This window comes from Eucyclogobius newberryi, unplaced genomic scaffold (genome assembly GCF_026437365.1).
Source record: "Eucyclogobius newberryi isolate DKJ021-1_F unplaced genomic scaffold, fEucNew1.0.hap1 SCAF_324, whole genome shotgun sequence".
Lineage (NCBI taxonomy): Eukaryota > Metazoa > Chordata > Actinopteri > Gobiiformes > Gobiidae > Eucyclogobius > Eucyclogobius newberryi.
In genome coordinates, this window is record NW_027315973.1 from 62,399 (window position 1) to 82,908 (window position 20,510).

The 20,510-nt window shown below is 56.3% G+C and overlaps 1 protein-coding gene across 1 annotated transcript in view; it reads left to right on the plus strand.

Moving 5' to 3' along the window:
- LOC140375544 (F-BAR and double SH3 domains protein 2-like) overlaps window positions 1–14,749 on the plus strand; it is a gene marked incomplete at both ends in the record, with an annotated part of 66,143 nt that extends 51,394 nt beyond the window's left edge. The window contains 7 exons of the mRNA XM_072461859.1: window positions 10,067–10,159; window positions 10,370–10,522; window positions 11,261–11,374; window positions 11,444–11,527; window positions 11,856–12,039; window positions 13,299–13,522; window positions 14,513–14,749. Coding sequence (XP_072317960.1) covers window positions 10,067–10,159; window positions 10,370–10,522; window positions 11,261–11,374; window positions 11,444–11,527; window positions 11,856–12,039; window positions 13,299–13,522; window positions 14,513–14,749 — 1,089 coding nt within the window. The remainder of the gene's footprint in view (window positions 1–10,066; window positions 10,160–10,369; window positions 10,523–11,260; window positions 11,375–11,443; window positions 11,528–11,855; window positions 12,040–13,298; window positions 13,523–14,512) is intronic.
- Between the last annotated feature and the right edge of the window lie 5,761 nt (window positions 14,750–20,510).

Sequence of the window (20,510 nt, forward strand, 5' to 3'; positions counted from 1 at the left end):
CGTCAGGGTTCACCTGATCCACACGTACAGACAGAAGATGAAGCTCTCCAAACCTGTAGTGAGGACTTCAGAGAAGTGGACCAATGACGCAGAGGAGGAGGAGCTACATGTGTGTGTTTGGACATTACAGACTGGGAAGTGTTCAGAGCTGCCACAGGCAGTTTGGATGAGGACCCGGACACTGTGATGTCACACATTCCATTCTGTGAGGACAGCATCATACCAACACACACCGTCACTCTCAATAATGACAAACCCTGGTTCAATCAATCAATCAACCTTTATTTATAGAGCCCTTTACAACCCTTAAAGTGACCAAAGTGCTTTACAAAATAAAGTGTCATTACATTACAGAGTGTTAAAATCCAGTCTGAATAAATACGTTTTAAGCCTGGATTTAAAAAGCTCGATCACCCCAGTGTTTGAGCCTGACCCTTTGGACGTCCAGCAGAAGCTGATTTGTTGACCTTAACCCTGCTTGGGTTTCGAGCAGACAGAAGCTTGGCCGTTTTTTAAAAACAAAAAGTAAAATTTTAAAATAAATTCTAAAAGAAACACACCAAACTGAGGCAGTTAAGGCGGCAGAATGAGGCAGCGCACAGGGCCGGTGATAGAGGGCGCTACTAAAGTATGGATTTAGCAGGGAGGTGTCGAGAGCTCAGGACAATACGCCTCTTCTCCAACAACAACCCCGCCTCTGTGTGGAGTGGCCCCGCCTCTGTGTGGAGTGGCCCCGCCTCTGTGTGGAGTGGCCCCGCCTCTGTGTGGAGTGGCCCCGCCTCTATGTGGAGTGGCCCCGCCTCAGTGTAGAGTGAGCTCTGGCTTCTCACCAACTACAAGCCCAGAGCCCCCCTTCCGCAGACGACAGAATACTGGCCCAGCAACTCAACTCCTTCTATTGCTGATTTGACTCCCCCCCACCTCCCCCACTGTGGCCACCTCTGCCAACCCAACCCCGGTCCCCCCACCTCCCCCACCCCTCACACACAACCCTAACCCTCGAAAAGCTGCTGGACCAGACAGTGTCACACCGGCCACCTTAAACTTCACTGTCTTCACTGGCATTTTTAACACCTCCTGGAGTCATGCCATGTCCCAGCTTCAAGTCGTCCATCATCGTCCCTGTCCCCAAGAAGCCCCGGATCACTGGACATAATGACTAAAGACCTGTGGCACTGACGTCTGTAGTTATGAAGTAATTTGAGCGCCTGGTCCTTCCACACCTCAAGTCCTTCTCCTCCCCCTGCTGGACCCCTGCTGGACCCCTGCTGGACCCTCTGCTGGACCCACTGCAGTTCTCCTACAGAGCCACAGGTCTGTGGACGACACCATCAACCTGGCTCTCCACTTCACCTGCAGCACCTGGACTCCCCGGGAACCTACACCAGGATCCTGTTTGTGGACTTCAGCTCTGCATCAACACCACCTCCTGCTCTGCTCCAGGACAAGCTCTGCCAGCTCAACCTGCCTGACTCCACCTGCAGGGGGAGCACCGACTCCACCTGCAGGGGGAGCACCGACTCCACCTGCAGGGGGAGCACCGACTCCAACTGCAGAGGGAGCACTGACTTCCTGACAGATCAGAGGCTGAGGAAGAATGTCTCAGACACTGGGACCATCAGCACAGGAGCTCCACAGGGCTGTGTACTTTCTCCCCTGCTCTTCTCCCTGTGACAAACTGCTGCACCTCCAGCCACGTTCTGTTAAACGAATTAAGTTTGCGGACGACACCACCCTCATCACCATGACGACACCACCTCCATCACCATGACGACACCACCCTCATCACCATGACGACACCACCCTCATCACCATGACCACACCACCCTCATCACCATGACCACACCACCCTCATCACCATGACGACACCACCCTCATCACCATGACCACACCACCCTCATCACCATGACCACACCACCCTCATCACCATGACGACACCACCCTCATCACCATGACTACACCACCCTCATCACCATGACGACACCACCTCCATCACCATGACGACACCACCCTCATCACCATGACGACACCACCCTCATCACCATGACTACACCACCCTCATCACCATGACGACACCACCTCCATCACCATGACGACACCACCCTCATCACCATGACGACTCCACCCTCATCACCATGACCACACCACCCTCATCACCATGACCACACCACCCTCATCACCATGACGACACCACCCTCATCACCATGACACACCACCCTCATCACCATGACGACACCACCTCCATCACCATGACGACACCACCCTCATCACCATGACGACACCTCCCCCATCACCATGACGACACCACCCCCATCACCATGACTACACCACCCTCATCACCATGACGACACCACCCTCATCACCATGACGACACCACCCTCATCACCATGACCACACCACCCTCATCACCATGACCACACCTCCCCCATCACCATGACGACACCACCCCCATCACCATGACTACACCACCCTCATCACCATGACGACACCACCCTCATCACCATGACGACACCACCCTCATCACCATGACGACTCCACCCTCATCACCATGACGACACCACCCTCATCACCATGACCACACCACCCTCATCACCATGACCACACCTCCCTCATCACCATGACCACACCACCCTCATCACCATGACGACACCACCCCCATCACCATGACGACACCTCCCCCATCACCATGACGACACCACCCTCATCACCATGACGACACCACCCTCATCACCATGACGACACCTCCCCCATCACCATGACGACACCTCCCCCATCACCATGACGACACCACCCCCATCACCATAACGACACCACCCTCATCACCATGACCACCCCACCCTCATCACCATGACGACACCACCCTCATCACCATGACCACACCACCCTCATCACCATGACGACACCTCCCCCATCACCATGACGACACCTCCCCCATCACCATGACGACACCACCCCCATCACCATAACGACACCACCCTCATCACCATGACCACCCCACCCTCATCACCATGATGACACCACCCTCATCACCATGACGACACCGCCCTCATCACCATGACGACACCTCCCTCATCACCATGACGACTCCACCCTCATCACCATGACCACACCTCCCTCATCACCATGACCACACCACCCTCATCACCATGACGACACCACCCTCATCACCATGACCACCCTCACCATGACGACACCACCCTCATCACCATGACTACACCACCCTCATCACCATGACCACACCACCCTCATCACCATGACGACACCACCTTCATCACCATGATGACACCACCTTCATCACCATGACGACACCACCCTCATCACCATGACGACACCACCCTCATCACCATGACGACACCTCCCCCATCACCATGACGACACCACCCTCATCACCATGACCACACCACCCTCATCACCATGACCACACCACCCTCATCACCATGACGACACACCACCCTCATCACCATGACGACACCGCCCTCATCACCATGACCACACCACCCTCATCACCATGACGACTCCACCCTCATCACCATGACCACACCTCCCTCATCACCATGACCACACCACCCTCATCACCATGACGACACCACCCTCATCACCATGACCACCCTCACCATGACGACACCACCCTCATCACCATGACTACACCACCCTCATCACCATGACCACACCACCCTCATCACCATGACGACACCACCTTCATCACCATGATGACACCACCTTCATCACCATGACGACACCACCCTCATCACCATGACGACACCACCCTCATCACCATGACGACACCTCCCCCATCACCATGACGACACCACCCTCATCACCATGACCACACCACCCTCATCACCATGACCACACCACCCTCATCACCATGACGACACACCACCCTCATCACCATGACGACACCACCCTCATCACCATGACTACACCACCCTCATCACCATGACAACACACCACCCTCATCACCATGACGACACCACCTTCATCACCATGACGACACCACCCTCATCACCATGACCACACCACCCTCATCACCATGACGACACCACCCTCATCACCATGACCACACCACCCTCATCACCATGACGACACACCACCCTCATCACCATGACGCAACCACCCTCATCACCATGACGACACCACCCTCATCACCATGACCACACCACCCTCATCACCATGACCACCCCACCCTCATCACCATGACGACACCACCCTCATCACCATGACGACACACCACCCTCATCACCATGACGACACCACCCTCATCACCATGACTACACCACCCTCATCACCATGACCACACCACCCTCATCACCATGATGACACCACCCTCATCACCATGACCACACCACCCTCATCACCATGACGACACCACCCTCATCACCATGACGATACACCACCCTCATCACCATGACGACACCACCCTCATCACCATGACTACACCACCCTCATCACCATGACGACGCCACCCTCATCACCATGACAACACCACCCTCATCCCCATGACCACACCACCCTCATCACCATGACGACACACCACCCTCATCACCATGACGACACCACCCTCATCACCATGACCACACCACCCTCATCACCATGACCACACCACCCTCATCACCATGACGACACCACCCTCATCACCATGACAACACCACCCTCATCACCATGACCACACACCACCCTCATCACCATGACGACACCACCCTCATCACCATGACTACACCACCCTCATCACCATGACAACACACCACCCTCATCACCATGACGACACCACCTTCATCACCATGACGACACCACCCTCATCACCATGACTACACCACCCTCATCACCATGACCACACCACCCTCATCACCATGATGACACCACCCTCATCACCATGACCACACCACCCTCATCACCATGACAACACCACCCTCATCACCATGACGACACCACCCTCATCACCATGATGACACCACCCTCATCACCATGACCACACCACCCTCATCACCATGACGACACCACCCTCATCACCATGACGACACACCACCCTCATCACCATGACCACACCACCCTCATCACCATGACGACACACCACCCTCATCACCATGACGACACCACCCTCATCACCATGACCACACCACCCTCATCACCATGACCACACCACCCTCATCACCATGACGACACCACCCTCATCACCATGACCACACCACCCTCATCACCATGACCACACCACCCTCATCACCATAACTACACCACCCTCATCACCATGACGACACCACCCTCATCACCATGACCACACCACCCTCATCACCATGACAACACACCACCCTCATCACCATGACAACACCACCTTCATCACCATGACGACACCACCCTCATCACCATGACTACACCACCCTCATCACCATGACCACACCACCCTCATCACCATGACGACACCACCCTCATCACCATGACGACACACCACCCTCATCACCATGACGACACCACCCTCATCACCATGACTACACCACCCTCATCACCATGACAACACACCACCCTCATCACCATGACGACACCACCTTCATCACCATGACGACACCACCCTCATCACCATGACCACACCACCCTCATCACCATGACGACACCACCCTCATCACCATGACCACACCACCCTCATCACCATGACGACACACCACCCTCATCACCATGACGACACCACCCTCATCACCATGACTACACCACCCTCATCACCATGACGACACCACCCTCATCACCATGACAACACCACCCTCATCCCCATGACCACACCACCCTCATCACCATGACGACACACCACCCTCATCACCATGACGACACCACCCTCATCACCATGACCACACCACCCTCATCACCATGACCACACCACCCTCATCACCATGACGACACCACCCTCATCACCATGACAACACCACCCTCATCACCATGACCACACACCACCCTCATCACCATGACGACACCACCCTCATCACCATGACTACACCACCCTCATCACCATGACAACACACCACCCTCATCACCATGACGACACCACCTTCATCACCATGACGACACCACCCTCATCACCATGACTACACCACCCTCATCACCATGACCACACCACCCTCATCACCATGATGACACCACCCTCATCACCATGACCACACCACCCTCATCACCATGACAACACCACCCTCATCACCATGACCACACCACCCTCATCACCATGACCACACCACCCTCATCACCATGACCACACCACCCTCATCACCATGACAACACCACCCTCATCACCATGATGACACCACCCTCATCACCATGACCACACCACCCTCATCACCATGACGACACCACCCTCATCACCATGACGACACACCACCCTCATCACCATGACCACACCACCCTCATCACCATGACGACACACCACCCTCATCACCATGACGACACCACCCTCATCACCATGACCACACCACCCTCATCACCATGACCACACCACCCTCATCACCATGACGACACCACCCTCATCACCATGACCACACCACCCTCATCACCATGACCACACCACCCTCATCACCATGACAACACACCACCCTCATCACCATGACAACACCACCTTCATCACCATGACGACACCACCCTCATCACCATGACTACACCACCCTCATCACCATGACCACACCACCCTCATCACCATGACGACACCACCCTCATCACCATGACGACACACCACCCTCATCACCATGACGACACCACCCTCATCACCATGACTACACCACCCTCATCACCATGACAACACACCACCCTCATCACCATGACGACACCACCTTCATCACCATGACGACACCACCCTCATCACCATGACCACACCACCCTCATCACCATGACGACACCACCCTCATCACCATGACCACACCACCCTCATCACCATGACGACACACCACCCTCATCACCATGACGACACCACCCTCATCACCATGACCACACCACCCTCATCACCATGACGACACCACCCTCATCACCATGACGACACACCACCCTCATCACCATGACGACACCACCCTCATCACCATGACTACACCACCCTCATCACCATGACCACACCACCCTCATCACCATGATGACACCACCCTCATCACCATGACCACACCACCCTCATCACCATGACGACACCACCCTCATCACCATGACGATACACCACCCTCATCACCATGACGACACCACCCTCATCACCATGACTACACCACCCTCATCACCATGACGACACCACCCTCATCACCATGACAACACCACCCTCATCCCCATGACCACACCACCCTCATCACCATGACGACACACCACCCTCATCACCATGACGACACCACCCTCATCACCATGACCACACCACCCTCATCACCATGACGACACCACCCTCATCACCATGACAACACCACCCTCATCACCATGACCACACACCACCCTCATCACCATGACGACACCACCCTCATCACCATGACTACACCACCCTCATCACCATGACAACACACCACCCTCATCACCATGACGACACCACCTTCATCACCATGACGACACCACCCTCATCACCATGACTACACCACCCTCATCACCATGACCACACCACCCTCATCACCATGATGACACCACCCTCATCACCATGACCACACCACCCTCATCACCATGACAACACCACCCTCATCACCATGACAACACCACCCTCATCACCATGATGACACCACCCTCATCACCTTGACCACACCACCCTCATCACCATGACGACACCACCCTCATCACCATGACGACACACCACCCTCATCACCATGACCACACCACCCTCATCACCATGACGACACCACCCTCATCACCATGACCACACCACCCTCATCACCATGACCACACCACCCTCATCACCATGACGACACCACCCTCATCACCATGACTACACCACCCTCATCACCATGACCACACCACCCTCATCACCATGACGACACCACCCTCATCACCATGACTACACCACCCTCATCACCATGACCACACCACCCTCATCACCATGATGACACCACCCTCATCACCATGACCACACCACCCTCATCACCATGACAACACCACCCTCATCACCATGACAACACCACCCTCATCACCATGATGACACCACCCTCATCACCATGACCACACCACCCTCATCACCATGACGACACCACCCTCATCACCATGACGACACCTCCCTCATCACCATGACGACACCACCCTCATCACCATGACGACACACCACCCTCATCACCATGACCACACCACCCTCATCACCATGACGACACCACCCTCATCACCATGACCACACCACCCTCATCACCATGACGACACCACCCTCATCACCATGACGACACACCACCCTCATCACCATGACGACACACCACCCTCATCACCATGACCACACCACCTTCATCACCATGACGACACCACCCTCATCACCATGACCACACCACCCTCATCACCATGACGACACCACCCTCATCACCATGACCACACCACCCTCATCACCATGACGACACACCACCCTCATCACCATGACGCAACCACCCTCATCACCATGACGACACCACCCTCATCACCATGACCACACCACCCTCATCACCATGACCACCCCACCCTCATCACCATGACGACACCACCCTCATCACCATGACGACACCACCCTCATCACCATGACTACACCACCCTCATCACCATGACCACACCACCCTCATCACCATGATGACACCACCCTCATCACCATGACCACACCACCCTCATCACCATGACGACACCACCCTCATCACCATGACGACACACCACCCTCATCACCATGACGACACACCACCCTCATCACCATGACCACACCACCCTCATCACCATGACGACACCACCCTCATCACCATGACCACACCACCCTCATCACCATGACGACACCACCCTCATCACCATGACCACACCACCCTCATCACCATGACCACACCACCCTCATCACCATGACGACACACCACCCTCATCACCATGACCACACCACCCTCATCACCATGACCACACCACCCTCATCACCATGACGACACCACCCTCATCACCATGACTACACCACCCTCATCACCATGACCACACCACCCTCATCACCATGATGACACCACCCTCATCACCATGACCACACACCACCCTCATCACCATGACGACACCACCCTCATCACCATGACAACACCACCCTCATCACCATGACAACACCACCCTCATCACCATGATGACACCACCCTCATCACCATGACAACACACCACCCTCATCACCATGACAACACCACCTTCATCACCATGACGACACCACCCTCATCACCATGACTACACCACCCTCATCACCATGACGACACCACCCTCATCACCATGACCACACCACCCTCATCACCATGACGACACCACCCTCATCACCATGACCACACCACCCTCATCACCATGACCACACCACCCTCATCACCATGACGACACACCACCCTCATCACCATGACCACACCACCCTCATCACCATGACCACACCACCCTCATCACCATGACGACACCACCCTCATCACCATGACTACACCACCCTCATCACCATGACGACACCACCCTCATCACCATGACGACACCTCCCTCATCACCATGACCACACCACCCTCATCACCATGATGACACCACCCTCATCACCATGACCACACCACCCTCATCACCATGACCACACACCACCCTCATCACCATGACGACAGGAGGTGGACTGACATTGTAAGGGACAAGATAAAAATGGAAGAAGATTCATTCAGACTTAATTTGGAAATTGACTTTGGACCAAATGAGACTTTTATTTCAATTTAGCTGTGCCATGTTTACGTTTCTTCTATTTGCACTTCTTATGTTCTTATGTTCTTATGTTCTTATGTTCTTATGTTCTTATGTTCTTATGTTCTTATGTTCTTATGTTCTTATGTTCTTATGTTCTTATGTTCTTATGTTCTTATGTTCTTATGTTGTGTATGTTTCTCTGGTCATGTTCTGGTTGTTGTATGTTTGATGTTGAAACAGTTGTGTTGCTTCCACGCTGCAGGTGTTGGAGGAGTTGGGGAGTGAGGAGAGCTCAGAGCACATGGAGCTGGAGAGTAAGATGGAGGACGCCCGCCAGAGCCTGAGAAGAGCTGAGGTGAACTTCTGCCCCCTGCTGCTTCAAACCAGCACTGCAGCCAAGAGCTTCCATTTTGGGGTTTATGCTCCAAGTCATGTGCTGAGATTGACCTTTATTATTCTCATCATGCAAACAAATACTTTGTAGTGTATTTAAAAGAAAACATTGACTATTAATATTAGAATGAAATGTAAAACATAGCACTGGACAAACACATTCTCTTTTCAGACTGTGAAGGTGAAAGCAGAGGCTCGTCTGGACGTGCTCCGGGAGGCGGGGGTCGCCGTGGAAACGTGGCTGAAGAGTGCCATGAACCAGGTGATGGAGGAGCTGGAGAATGAGCGCTGGAATAACCTGAGCACCGCTGACCCCTCGCTCTCCGTAAGTGTGGCACGCTGCTGCAGAGGATTCCTTTAAATTGCAAATATGATGCATTATGTATGCATTATGCATTATATTTGTATGTTATTAGACTTCAAACATGCTCTAGAGTCATTTGGCATCTCATGTTTAAAAAAATAAATAATAGTAATAATAAAAAAAGAGTGTTTATGACAAAGGAAATTGCATGTGTACAAGTCGGTGTAGCTGCCGACCATTTGATGGACAATGGACAATTTAATCATAAAAATATTGAGGCTCTTTACGATGGTCCAACATCAAGAATGATCAAATGATCAAATGAATGATCTCTTCACAGACTCACTGACTTTGGAAAGAGGGGTGAGACAGGGCTGTGCCTGGTCCCCCCTTTTGTTCACTTTGTAACTTGAACCATTTGCCCAATTTATTAGACAATCCAAAACAATTCATGCTGTTTCACTTGATGACACAGAACATAAAATTGCTGCAGATGATGTTCTATTATATTCGACTAAACCAGACATTTCTAAACGCAATGTGATGCATTTCCTTCATGATATTGGTTCAATGTCTGGATACAAATTGCATGTACAAACAATGTAAATTCCCTCTCACTGGCGCCCTCCTCTGACCTTTAGAAATACTCTCCATAGAGACCTATCAACAGTCTTAGTCTATTCTTAAAACTTTTCAACACTACAGTATAAAGTATCCCATACTTAAGTCTAAGTCAGGTGTGTTGTGCTTGTTGTCCAGGGCACAGCTGACCTGGAGCGGGAGGACGAGGAGGAGCTGGAGGACAACAGCTCCAGCCCCTCCAGCACCCTGAGGAACTACCCACTGACCTGCAAAGTCATGTACTCATACAAGGTACTCACTCTGACCTGTTTTTGTGCTGAACACATGCCACATGCTCATTATGCTGTGTCCACTGTCCAGGCGTCTCAGCCCGACGAGCTGACCATCGAGGAGCAGGATGTCCTGGAAGTCATTGATGATGGAGACATGGAGGACTGGGTCAAGGTCACGCTACATCCTCTTTGCTAACCATTTTTATCACATACTGGTTCTGAGTAAAAGTAGTATTACATACAAAATTCTAAGTACCTTTTTAAAGATGTACTTTTACAATAAAGGTTAGAGTATTTCACACAGATTTTGAGAACAATTAAAGTGTTTATGTAATGATTTTGTGTTGATCTTTGGTCAACAAAACACTATTTTTATCAAATTCTTCTAGTGAGTTTTACTTTACCTTATGCAGAATGTCACCATAAACATGTTCAAAATAACTTCTGAATACTACTAGGCGAGTCAATCTTTTGACTTATTGTTTTGACTCTGTGCTCAGGCCAGAAACCGCAGTGGTCAGGTGGGCTACGTCCCAGAGAAGTACCTGCAGCTGCCCTCCTCCCACAGCCTGCTGAGCATGCTGCAGGCTCTGGCCGCTCTGGACGCACGTTCACACTCGTCCAGCAACTCCACCGAGCCAGAGATGGAGGCGCAGTCCAGCCCTGTCAACGGAGACTCCAGCGGTGAGGTGCACGCCAGGCGTCCTGGAAAGACATGGGAACGAAATCAGTGGACGAAGAATTTGGAATTGAATTGGAAGCAAATACATATTAACAAAACAAGTCTTTGTTAATAAAAGACAGTAAATAAAAAACAGTATTTTGTGCACTAAAAGGAGCAGCGCATTATAAAGCGCATCAATAAATGGTCTTCTATGGATACTTGTTCATATATAAAGCGCATTAAGCTAAACAAAACAGACGGATAAGTCCCTCAGTCGAGCTTCATTAAACACGTTCAACTCATTCAGATCAACATTGTTCAACAACAAAACACACTCTGCTCCCGCTAACAGACACGTTAGCATATCCACAGCAACTCTCAGACAAGCGCACTACAAACACCTCCAATACAACACAACACACTCACTTTTACTGTTCAGTCCTCGTCCACAAATCCCTCCCACATCCCAGGATGCATCTGGAGTCACACTTCAGTGATGATTCCGGCCTTTGTGAAAGGAGTTTCAAGTCTGTGTCGTAAGCGTGTCTCTTGTGATTATATAACAGATCCATGTTCTCTTGGCAGGAGCCATCTTAGGGTCCTTTATTTAGGCGTCCGCAGTGTTCCTGACATATTTTGTAGTTTATATTTTGACGGAGCGCTGCGTGTAGTAGTAGACTACTGTTCCCAGAATGCTTTGCATACATGTTGTTGGGACTTCCGGTTCCGGAGTACTGTAAACATGCTTCTAGACATGCGTCGGCGTCTCTCGTGGGCAGCGGGCAGGCGGGCGGCGGGCAGGCGGGCAGGCGGGCAGGCGGGCAGGCGGGCAGGCGGGCAGGCGGGCAGGCGGGCGGCGGGCAGGCGGGTGGCGGGCAGGCGGGCAGGCGGGCAGGCGGGCAGGCGGGCGGCGGGCAGGCGGGTGGCGGGCAGGCGGGCAGGCGGGCGGGCTCGTAGTGCAAGTCGGGCTCCAGCATGTTTGGTGCGAGAGAGAGTGAGAAGTGATGAAGGAAAGACACAATATCCCACTTGATTTGAAACAATCTCGTCAAAGCCGCTCGTCTCTCACAGGGAGGAGGCACCGCTCGCTCTCCATGGTGCTTAAGCTTCATGTCAGAGGTTCAGGTGCGAACGGGGCGGAGCTTGGGTCCGATCTGGATTGGAGTCCACCTGTTAGTGCAGCTGAACCGCTCCTGGACGTTCATATTCTAGTGCTTGTTCCCATGGTGACGTGCAACGAATTGTATAATGTTGCCTGATTGTAAAAGTGTGTTTGCAGTGTCTTTTGCCAAGGCCCTTTACGACTACGCGGGGCAGACCGAAGACGAGCTGTCCTTCCCAGAGGGCGCCATCATCCGCATCCTGAGCCGAGAGACGCACGAGGACGACGGCTTCTGGGAGGGCGAGTTTAACGGCAGGGCGGGGGTTTTCCCGGCTGTTCTGGTGGAAGACCTGACCACGCTCAGCAAGAGCAGAGAGCCTCAGCAGGACAACAGTGTACAGGTACCACCACAATGCCCTGCTGCCCTCTCCTGCCCTCTGCTGCCCTCTCCTGCCCTCTCCTGCCCTCTGCTGCCCTCTCCTGCCCTCTGCTGCCCTCTGCTGCCCTCTCCTGCCCTCTCCTGCCCTCTGCTGCCCTCTCCTGCCCTCTGCTGCCCTCTCCTGCCCTCTGCTGCCCTCTCCTGCCCTCTGCTGCCCTCTGCTGCCCTCTGCTGCCCTCTCCTGCCCTCTCCTGCCCTCTGCTGCCCTCTGCTGCCCTCTGCTGCCCTCTCCTGCCCTCTGCTGCCCTCTCCTGCCCTCTGCTGCCCTCTGCTGCCCTCTGCTGCCCTCTCCTGCCCTCTGCTGCCCTCTGCTGCCCTCTCCTGCCCTCTGCTGCCCTCTGCTGCCCTCTCCTGCCCTCTCCTGCCCTCTGCTGCCCTCTCCTGCCCTCTGCTGCCCTCTCCTGCCCTCTCCTGCCCTCTGCTGCCCTCTGCTGCCCTCTCCTGCCCTCTCCTGCCCCCTGCTGCCCTCTCCTGCCCTCTGCTGCCCTCTCCTGCCCTCTCCTGCCCTCTGCTGCCCTCTGCTGCCCTCTCCTGCCCTCTCCTGCCCCCTGCTGCCCTCTCCTGCCCTCTGCTGCCCTCTGCTGCCCTCTGCTGCCCTCTGCTGCCCTCTCCTGCCCTCTCCTGCCCTCTGCTGCCCTCTGCTGCCCTCTCCTGCCCTCTCCTGCCCCCTGCTGCCCTCTCCTGCCCTCTGCTGCCCTCTCCTGCCCTCTGCTGCCCTCTGCTGCCCTCTGCTGCCCTCTCCTGCCCTCTGCTGCCCTCTGCTGCCCTCTGCTGCCCTCTGCTGCCCTCTGCTGCCCTCTCCTGCCCTCTCCTGCCCTCTCCTGCCCTCTCCTGCCCTCTGCTGCCCTCTCTCTCTCTCTCTCTCTCTCTCTCTCTGTCTGTTTATCACCATTGAAAGACAGAACTGTCCCATGGCGTGTGGGACAAGTGTGACCTGTGTTTGTGTCCCCAGGCGTCGTCCTCAGTGTTTGGACAGACCAAGGAGTCTCCTCGCAGCCCCTTCCTCCCGGGGCCCCCCCACAGCCCCCTGCAGACCCCCACCCTCTCATCTCCTCTGTCCAGCCTATCCAGCGCCTCTGCCTCCCCCATTGGCTGTCCACCGTCCTACTGCAATGGCCACCACAGAGCCCCGCCCACACCAACCAAGAGCCCCTACCACAGTGAGTCCTGCAGCGCCACAAACACATCTGTCCACTGTCCACTGTCCAACTGTTTATCTGTCCACTGTCCACTGTCCACTGTCCAACTGTCCAACTGTTCACTGTCCAACTGTTTATCTGTCCACTGTCCACTGTCCAACTGTTTATCTGTCCACTGTCCACTGTCCAACTGTTTATCTGTCCACTGTCCACTGTCCAACTGTTTATCTGTCCACTGTCCACTGTCCAACTGTTTGACTCTTTTTTCTGGGACTCCCGGGTGTGATGTCAATGCAGACAGTGTTGGGAAAGTTCACTTTCTACATGAACTAGTTCAGTTCATAGTTCATAATTCAACATTTTGAACTAAGTTCACAGCTCCAAAAAATGAACTAGTTCAGTTCTTTTTTTCAATATTATGCAATAATGTTTCTAAATGTTTCCACAGCCCAAACACAACCACAGCAGCAATTATTGTACTAGTTTAATTCTGAAAATATGTGTCAGATTTCACCTCCTGCACGTGAGGCCGTGACTGTAGCAGTTCATGGGATTTGTCTTGTTTTTTGTTGTTTCATTTGCACCTTGACAGGCTGCGACAGGGTGTGACAGGCTGCGACAGGCTGCGACAGGGTGTGACAGGCTGCGACAGGGTGTGACAGGCTGCGACAGGCTGCGACAGGGTGTGACAGGCTGCGACAGGCTGCGACAGGGTGTGACAGGCTGCGACAGGGTGTGACAGGCTGCGACAGGGTGTGACAGGCTGCGACAGGGTGTGACAGGCTGCGACAGGGTGTGACAGGCTGCGACAGGGTGTGACAGGCTGTGACAGGCTGCGACAGGGTGTGACAGGCTGCGACAGGGTGTGACAGGCTGCGACAGGGTGTGACAGGCTGCGACAGGGTGTGACAGGCTGTGACAGGCTGCGACAGGGTGTGACAGGCTGCGACAGGGTGTGACAGGCTGCGACAGGGTGTGACAGGCTGCGACAGGGTGTGACAGGCTGTGACAGGCTGCGACAGGGTGTGACAGGCTGCGACAGGCTGCGACAGGGTGTGACAGGCTGCGACAGGGTGCGACAGGGTGTGACAGGCTGTGACAGGCTGCGACAGGGTGTGACAGGCTGTGACAGGCTGCGACAGGGTGTGACAGGCTGCGACAGGGTGTGACAGGCTGTGACAGGCTGCGACAGGGTGTGACAGGCTGCGACAGGGTGTGACAGGCTGCGACAGGGTGTGACAGGCTGCGACAGGGTGTGACAGGCTGTGACAGGCTGCGACAGGGTGTGACAGGCTGCGACAGGCTGCGACAGGGTGTGACAGGCTGCGACAGGGTGCGACAGGGTGTGACAGGCTGTGACAGGCTGCGACAGGGTGTGACAGGCTGTGACAGGCTGCGACAGGGTGTGACAGGCTGCGACAGGGTGTGACAGGCTGCGACAGGGTGTGACAGGCTGCGACAGGGTGTGACAGGCTGTGACAGGCTGCGACAGGGTGTGACAGGCTGCGACAGGGTGTGACAGGCTGTGACAGGCTGCGACAGGGTGTGACAGGCTGCGACAGGGTGTGACAGGCTGCGACAGGCTGCGACAGGGTGTGACAGGCTGTGACAGGCTGCGACAGGGTGTGACAGGCTGCGACAGGGTGTGACAGGCTGCGACAGGCTGCGACAGGGTGTGACAGGCTGCGACAGGCTGCGACAGGGTGTGACAGGCTGCGACAGGGTGTGACAGGCTGCGACAGGGTGTGACAGGCTGCGACAGGGTGTGACAGGCTGCGACAGGGTGTGACAGGCTGCGACAGGGTGTGACAGGCTGTGACAGGCTGCGACAGGGTGTGACAGGCTGCGACAGGGTGTGACAGGCTGCGACAGGGTGTGACAGGCTGCGACAGGGTGTGACAGGCTGTGACAGGCTGCGACAGGGTGTGACAGGCTGCGACAGGGTGTGACAGGCTGCGACAGGGTGTGACAGGCTGCGACAGGGTGTGACAGGCTGTGACAGGCTGCGACAGGGTGTGACAGGCTGCGACAGGGTGTGACAGGCTGCGACAGGGTGTGACAGGCTGCGACAGGGTGTGACAGGCTGTGACAGGCTGCGACAGGGTGTGACAGGCTGTGACAGGCTGCGACAGGGTGTGACAGGCTGCGACAGGGTGTGACAGGCTGCGACAGGGTGTGACAGGCTGTGACAGGCTGCGACAGGGTGTGACAGGCTGCGACAGGGTGTGACAGGCTGCGACAGGGTGTGACAGGCTGTGACAGGCTGCGACAGGGTGTGACAGGCTGTGACAGGCTGCGACAGGGTGTGACAGGCTGCGACAGGGTGTGACAGGCTGCGACAGGGTGTGACAGGCTGCGACAGGGTGTGACAGGCTGTGACAGGCTGCGACAGGGTGTGACAGGCTGCGACAGGGTGTGACAGGCTGCGACAGGGTGTGACAGGCTGCGACAGGGTGTGACAGGCTGTGACAGGCTGCGACAGGGTGTGACAGGCTGTGACAGGCTGCGACAGGGTGTGACAGGCTGCGACAGGGTGTGACAGGCTGCGACAGGGTGTGACAGGCTGTGACAGGCTGCGACAGGGTGTGACAGGCTGCGACAGGGTGTGACAGGCTGTGACAGGCTGCGACAGGGTGTGACAGGCTGCGACAGGGTGTGACAGGCTGCGACAGGCTGCGACAGGGTGTGACAGGCTGCGACAGGCTGCGACAGGGTGTGACAGGCTGCGACAGGCTGCGACAGGGTGTGACAGGCTGCGACAGGGTGTGACAGGCTGCGACAGGCTGCGACAGGGTGTGACAGGCTGCGACAGGCTGCGACAGGGTGTGACAGGCTGCGACAGGGTGTGACAGGCTGCGACAGGGTGTGACAGGCTGCGACAGGGTGTGACAGGCTGCGACAGGGTGTGACAGGCTGTGACAGGCTGCGACAGGGTGTGACAGGCTGCGACAGGGTGTGACAGGCTGCGACAGGGTGTGACAGGCTGCGACAGGGTGTGACAGGCTGTGACAGGCTGCGACAGGGTGTGACAGGCTGCGACAGGGTGTGACAGGCTGCGACAGGGTGTGACAGGCTGTGACAGGCTGCGACAGGGTGTGACAGGCTGCGACAGGGTGTGACAGGCTGCGACAGGGTGTGACAGGCTGTGACAGGCTGCGACAGGATGTGACAGGCTGTGACAGGCTGCGACAGGGTGTGACAGGCTGCGACAGGGTGTGACAGGCTGCGACAGGGTGTGACAGGCTGTGACAGGCTGCGACAGGGTGTGACAGGCTGCGACAGGGTGTGACAGGCTGCGACAGGGTGTGACAGGCTGTGACAGGCTGCGACAGGGTGTGACAGGCTGTGACAGGCTGCGACAGGGTGTGACAGGCTGCGACAGGGTGTGACAGGCTGCGACAGGGTGTGACAGGCTGCGACAGGGTGTGACAGGCTGTGACAGGCTGCGACAGGGTGTGACAGGCTGCGACAGGGTGTGACAGGCTGCGACAGGGTGTGACAGGCTGCGACAGGGTGTGACAGGCTGTGACAGGCTGCGACAGGGTGTGACAGGCTGTGACAGGCTGCGACAGGGTGTGACAGGCTGCGACAGGGTGTGACAGGCTGCGACAGGGTGTGACAGGCTGTGACAGGCTGCGACAGGGTGTGACAGGCTGCGACAGGGTGTGACAGGCTGTGACAGGCTGCGACAGGGTGTGACAGGCTGCGACAGGGTGTGACAGGCTGCGACAGGGTGTGACAGGCTGCGACAGGGTGTGACAGGCTGTGACAGGCTGCGACAGGGTGTGACAGGCTGCGACAGGGTGTGACAGGCTGCGACAGGGTGTGACAGGCTGCGACAGGGTGTGACAGGCTGTGACAGGCTGCGACAGGGTGTGACAGGCTGTGACAGGCTGCGACAGGGTGTGACAGGCTGCGACAGGGTGTGACAGGCTGCGACAGGGTGTGACAGGCTGTGACAGGCTGCGACAGGGTGTGACAGGCTGCGACAGGGTGTGACAGGCTGCGACAGGGTGTGACAGGCTGCGACAGGGTGTGACAGGCTGCGACAGGGTGTGACAGGCTGTGACAGGCTGCGACAGGGTGTGACAGGCTGCGACAGGGTGTGACAGGCTGCGACAGGGTGTGACAGGCTGCGACAGGGTGTGACAGGCTGTGACAGGCTGCGACAGGGTGTGACAGGCTGCGACAGGGTGTGACAGGCTGCGACAGGGTGTGACAGGCTGCGACAGGGTGTGACAGGCTGTGACAGGCTGCGACAGGGTGTGACAGGCTGTGACAGGCTGCGACAGGGTGTGACAGGCTGCGACAGGGTGTGACAGGCTGCGACAGGGTGTGACAGGCTGTGACAGGCTGCGACAGGGTGTGACAGGCTGCGACAGGGTGTGACAGGCTGCGACAGGGTGTGACAGGCTGCGACAGGGTGTGACAGGCTGTGACAGGCTGCGACAGGGTGTGACAGGCTGCGACAGGGTGTGACAGGCTGCGACAGGGTGTGACAGGCTGCGACAGGGTGTGACAGGCTGCGACAGGGTGTGACAGGCTGTGACAGGCTGCGACAGGGTGTGACAGGCTGCGACAGGGTGTGACAGGCTGCGACAGGGTGTGACAGGCTGCGACAGGGTGTGACAGGCTGTGACAGGCTGCGACAGGGTGTGACAGGCTGTGACAGGCTGCGACAGGGTGTGACAGGCTGCGACAGGGTGTGACAGGCTGCGACAGGGTGTGACAGGCTGTGACAGGCTGCGACAGGGTGTGACAGGCTGCGACAGGGTGTGACAGGCTGTGACAGGCTGCGACAGGGTGTGACAGGCTGCGACAGGGTGTGACAGGCTGCGACAGGGTGTGACAGGCTGCGACAGGGTGTGACAGGCTGCGACAGGGTGTGACAGGCTGTGACAGGCTGCGACAGGGTGTGACAGGCTGCGACAGGGTGTGACAGGCTGCGACAGGGTGTGACAGGCTGCGACAGGGTGTGACAGGCTGTGACAGGCTGCGACAGGGTGTGACAGGCTGTGACAGGCTGCGACAGGGTGTGACAGGCTGCGACAGGGTGTGACAGGCTGCGACAGGGTGTGACAGGCTGCGACAGGCTGCGACAGGGTGTGACAGGCTGCGACAGGGTGTGACAGGCTGCGACAGGGTGTGACAGGCTGCGACAGGGTGTGACAGGCTGTGACAGGCTGCGACAGGGTGTGACAGGCTGTGACAGGCTGCGACAGGGTGTGACAGGCTGCGACAGGGTGTGACAGGCTGCGACAGGGTGTGACAGGCTGTGACAGGCTGCGACAGGGTGTGACAGGCTGTGACAGGCTGCGACAGGGTGTGACAGGCTGCGACAGGGTGTGACAGGCTGCGACAGGGTGTGACAGGCTGTGACAGGCTGCGACAGGGTGTGACAGGCTGCGACAGGGTGTGACAGGCTGCGACAGGGTGTGACAGGCTGTGACAGGCTGCGACAGGGTGTGACAGGCTGTGACAGGCTGCGACAGGGTGTGACAGGCTGCGACAGGGTGTGACAGGCTGCGACAGGGTGTGACAGGCTGTGACAGGCTGCGACAGGGTGTGACAGGCTGCGACAGGGTGTGACAGGCTGTGACAGGCTGCGACAGGGTGTGACAGGCTGCGACAGGGTGTGACAGGCTGCGACAGGGTGTGACAGGCTGCGACAGGGTGTGACAGGCTGCGACAGGGTGTGACAGGCTGTGACAGGCTGCGACAGGGTGTGACAGGCTGCGACAGGGTGTGACAGGCTGCGACAGGGTGTGACAGGCTGCGACAGGGTGTGACAGGCTGTGACAGGCTGCGACA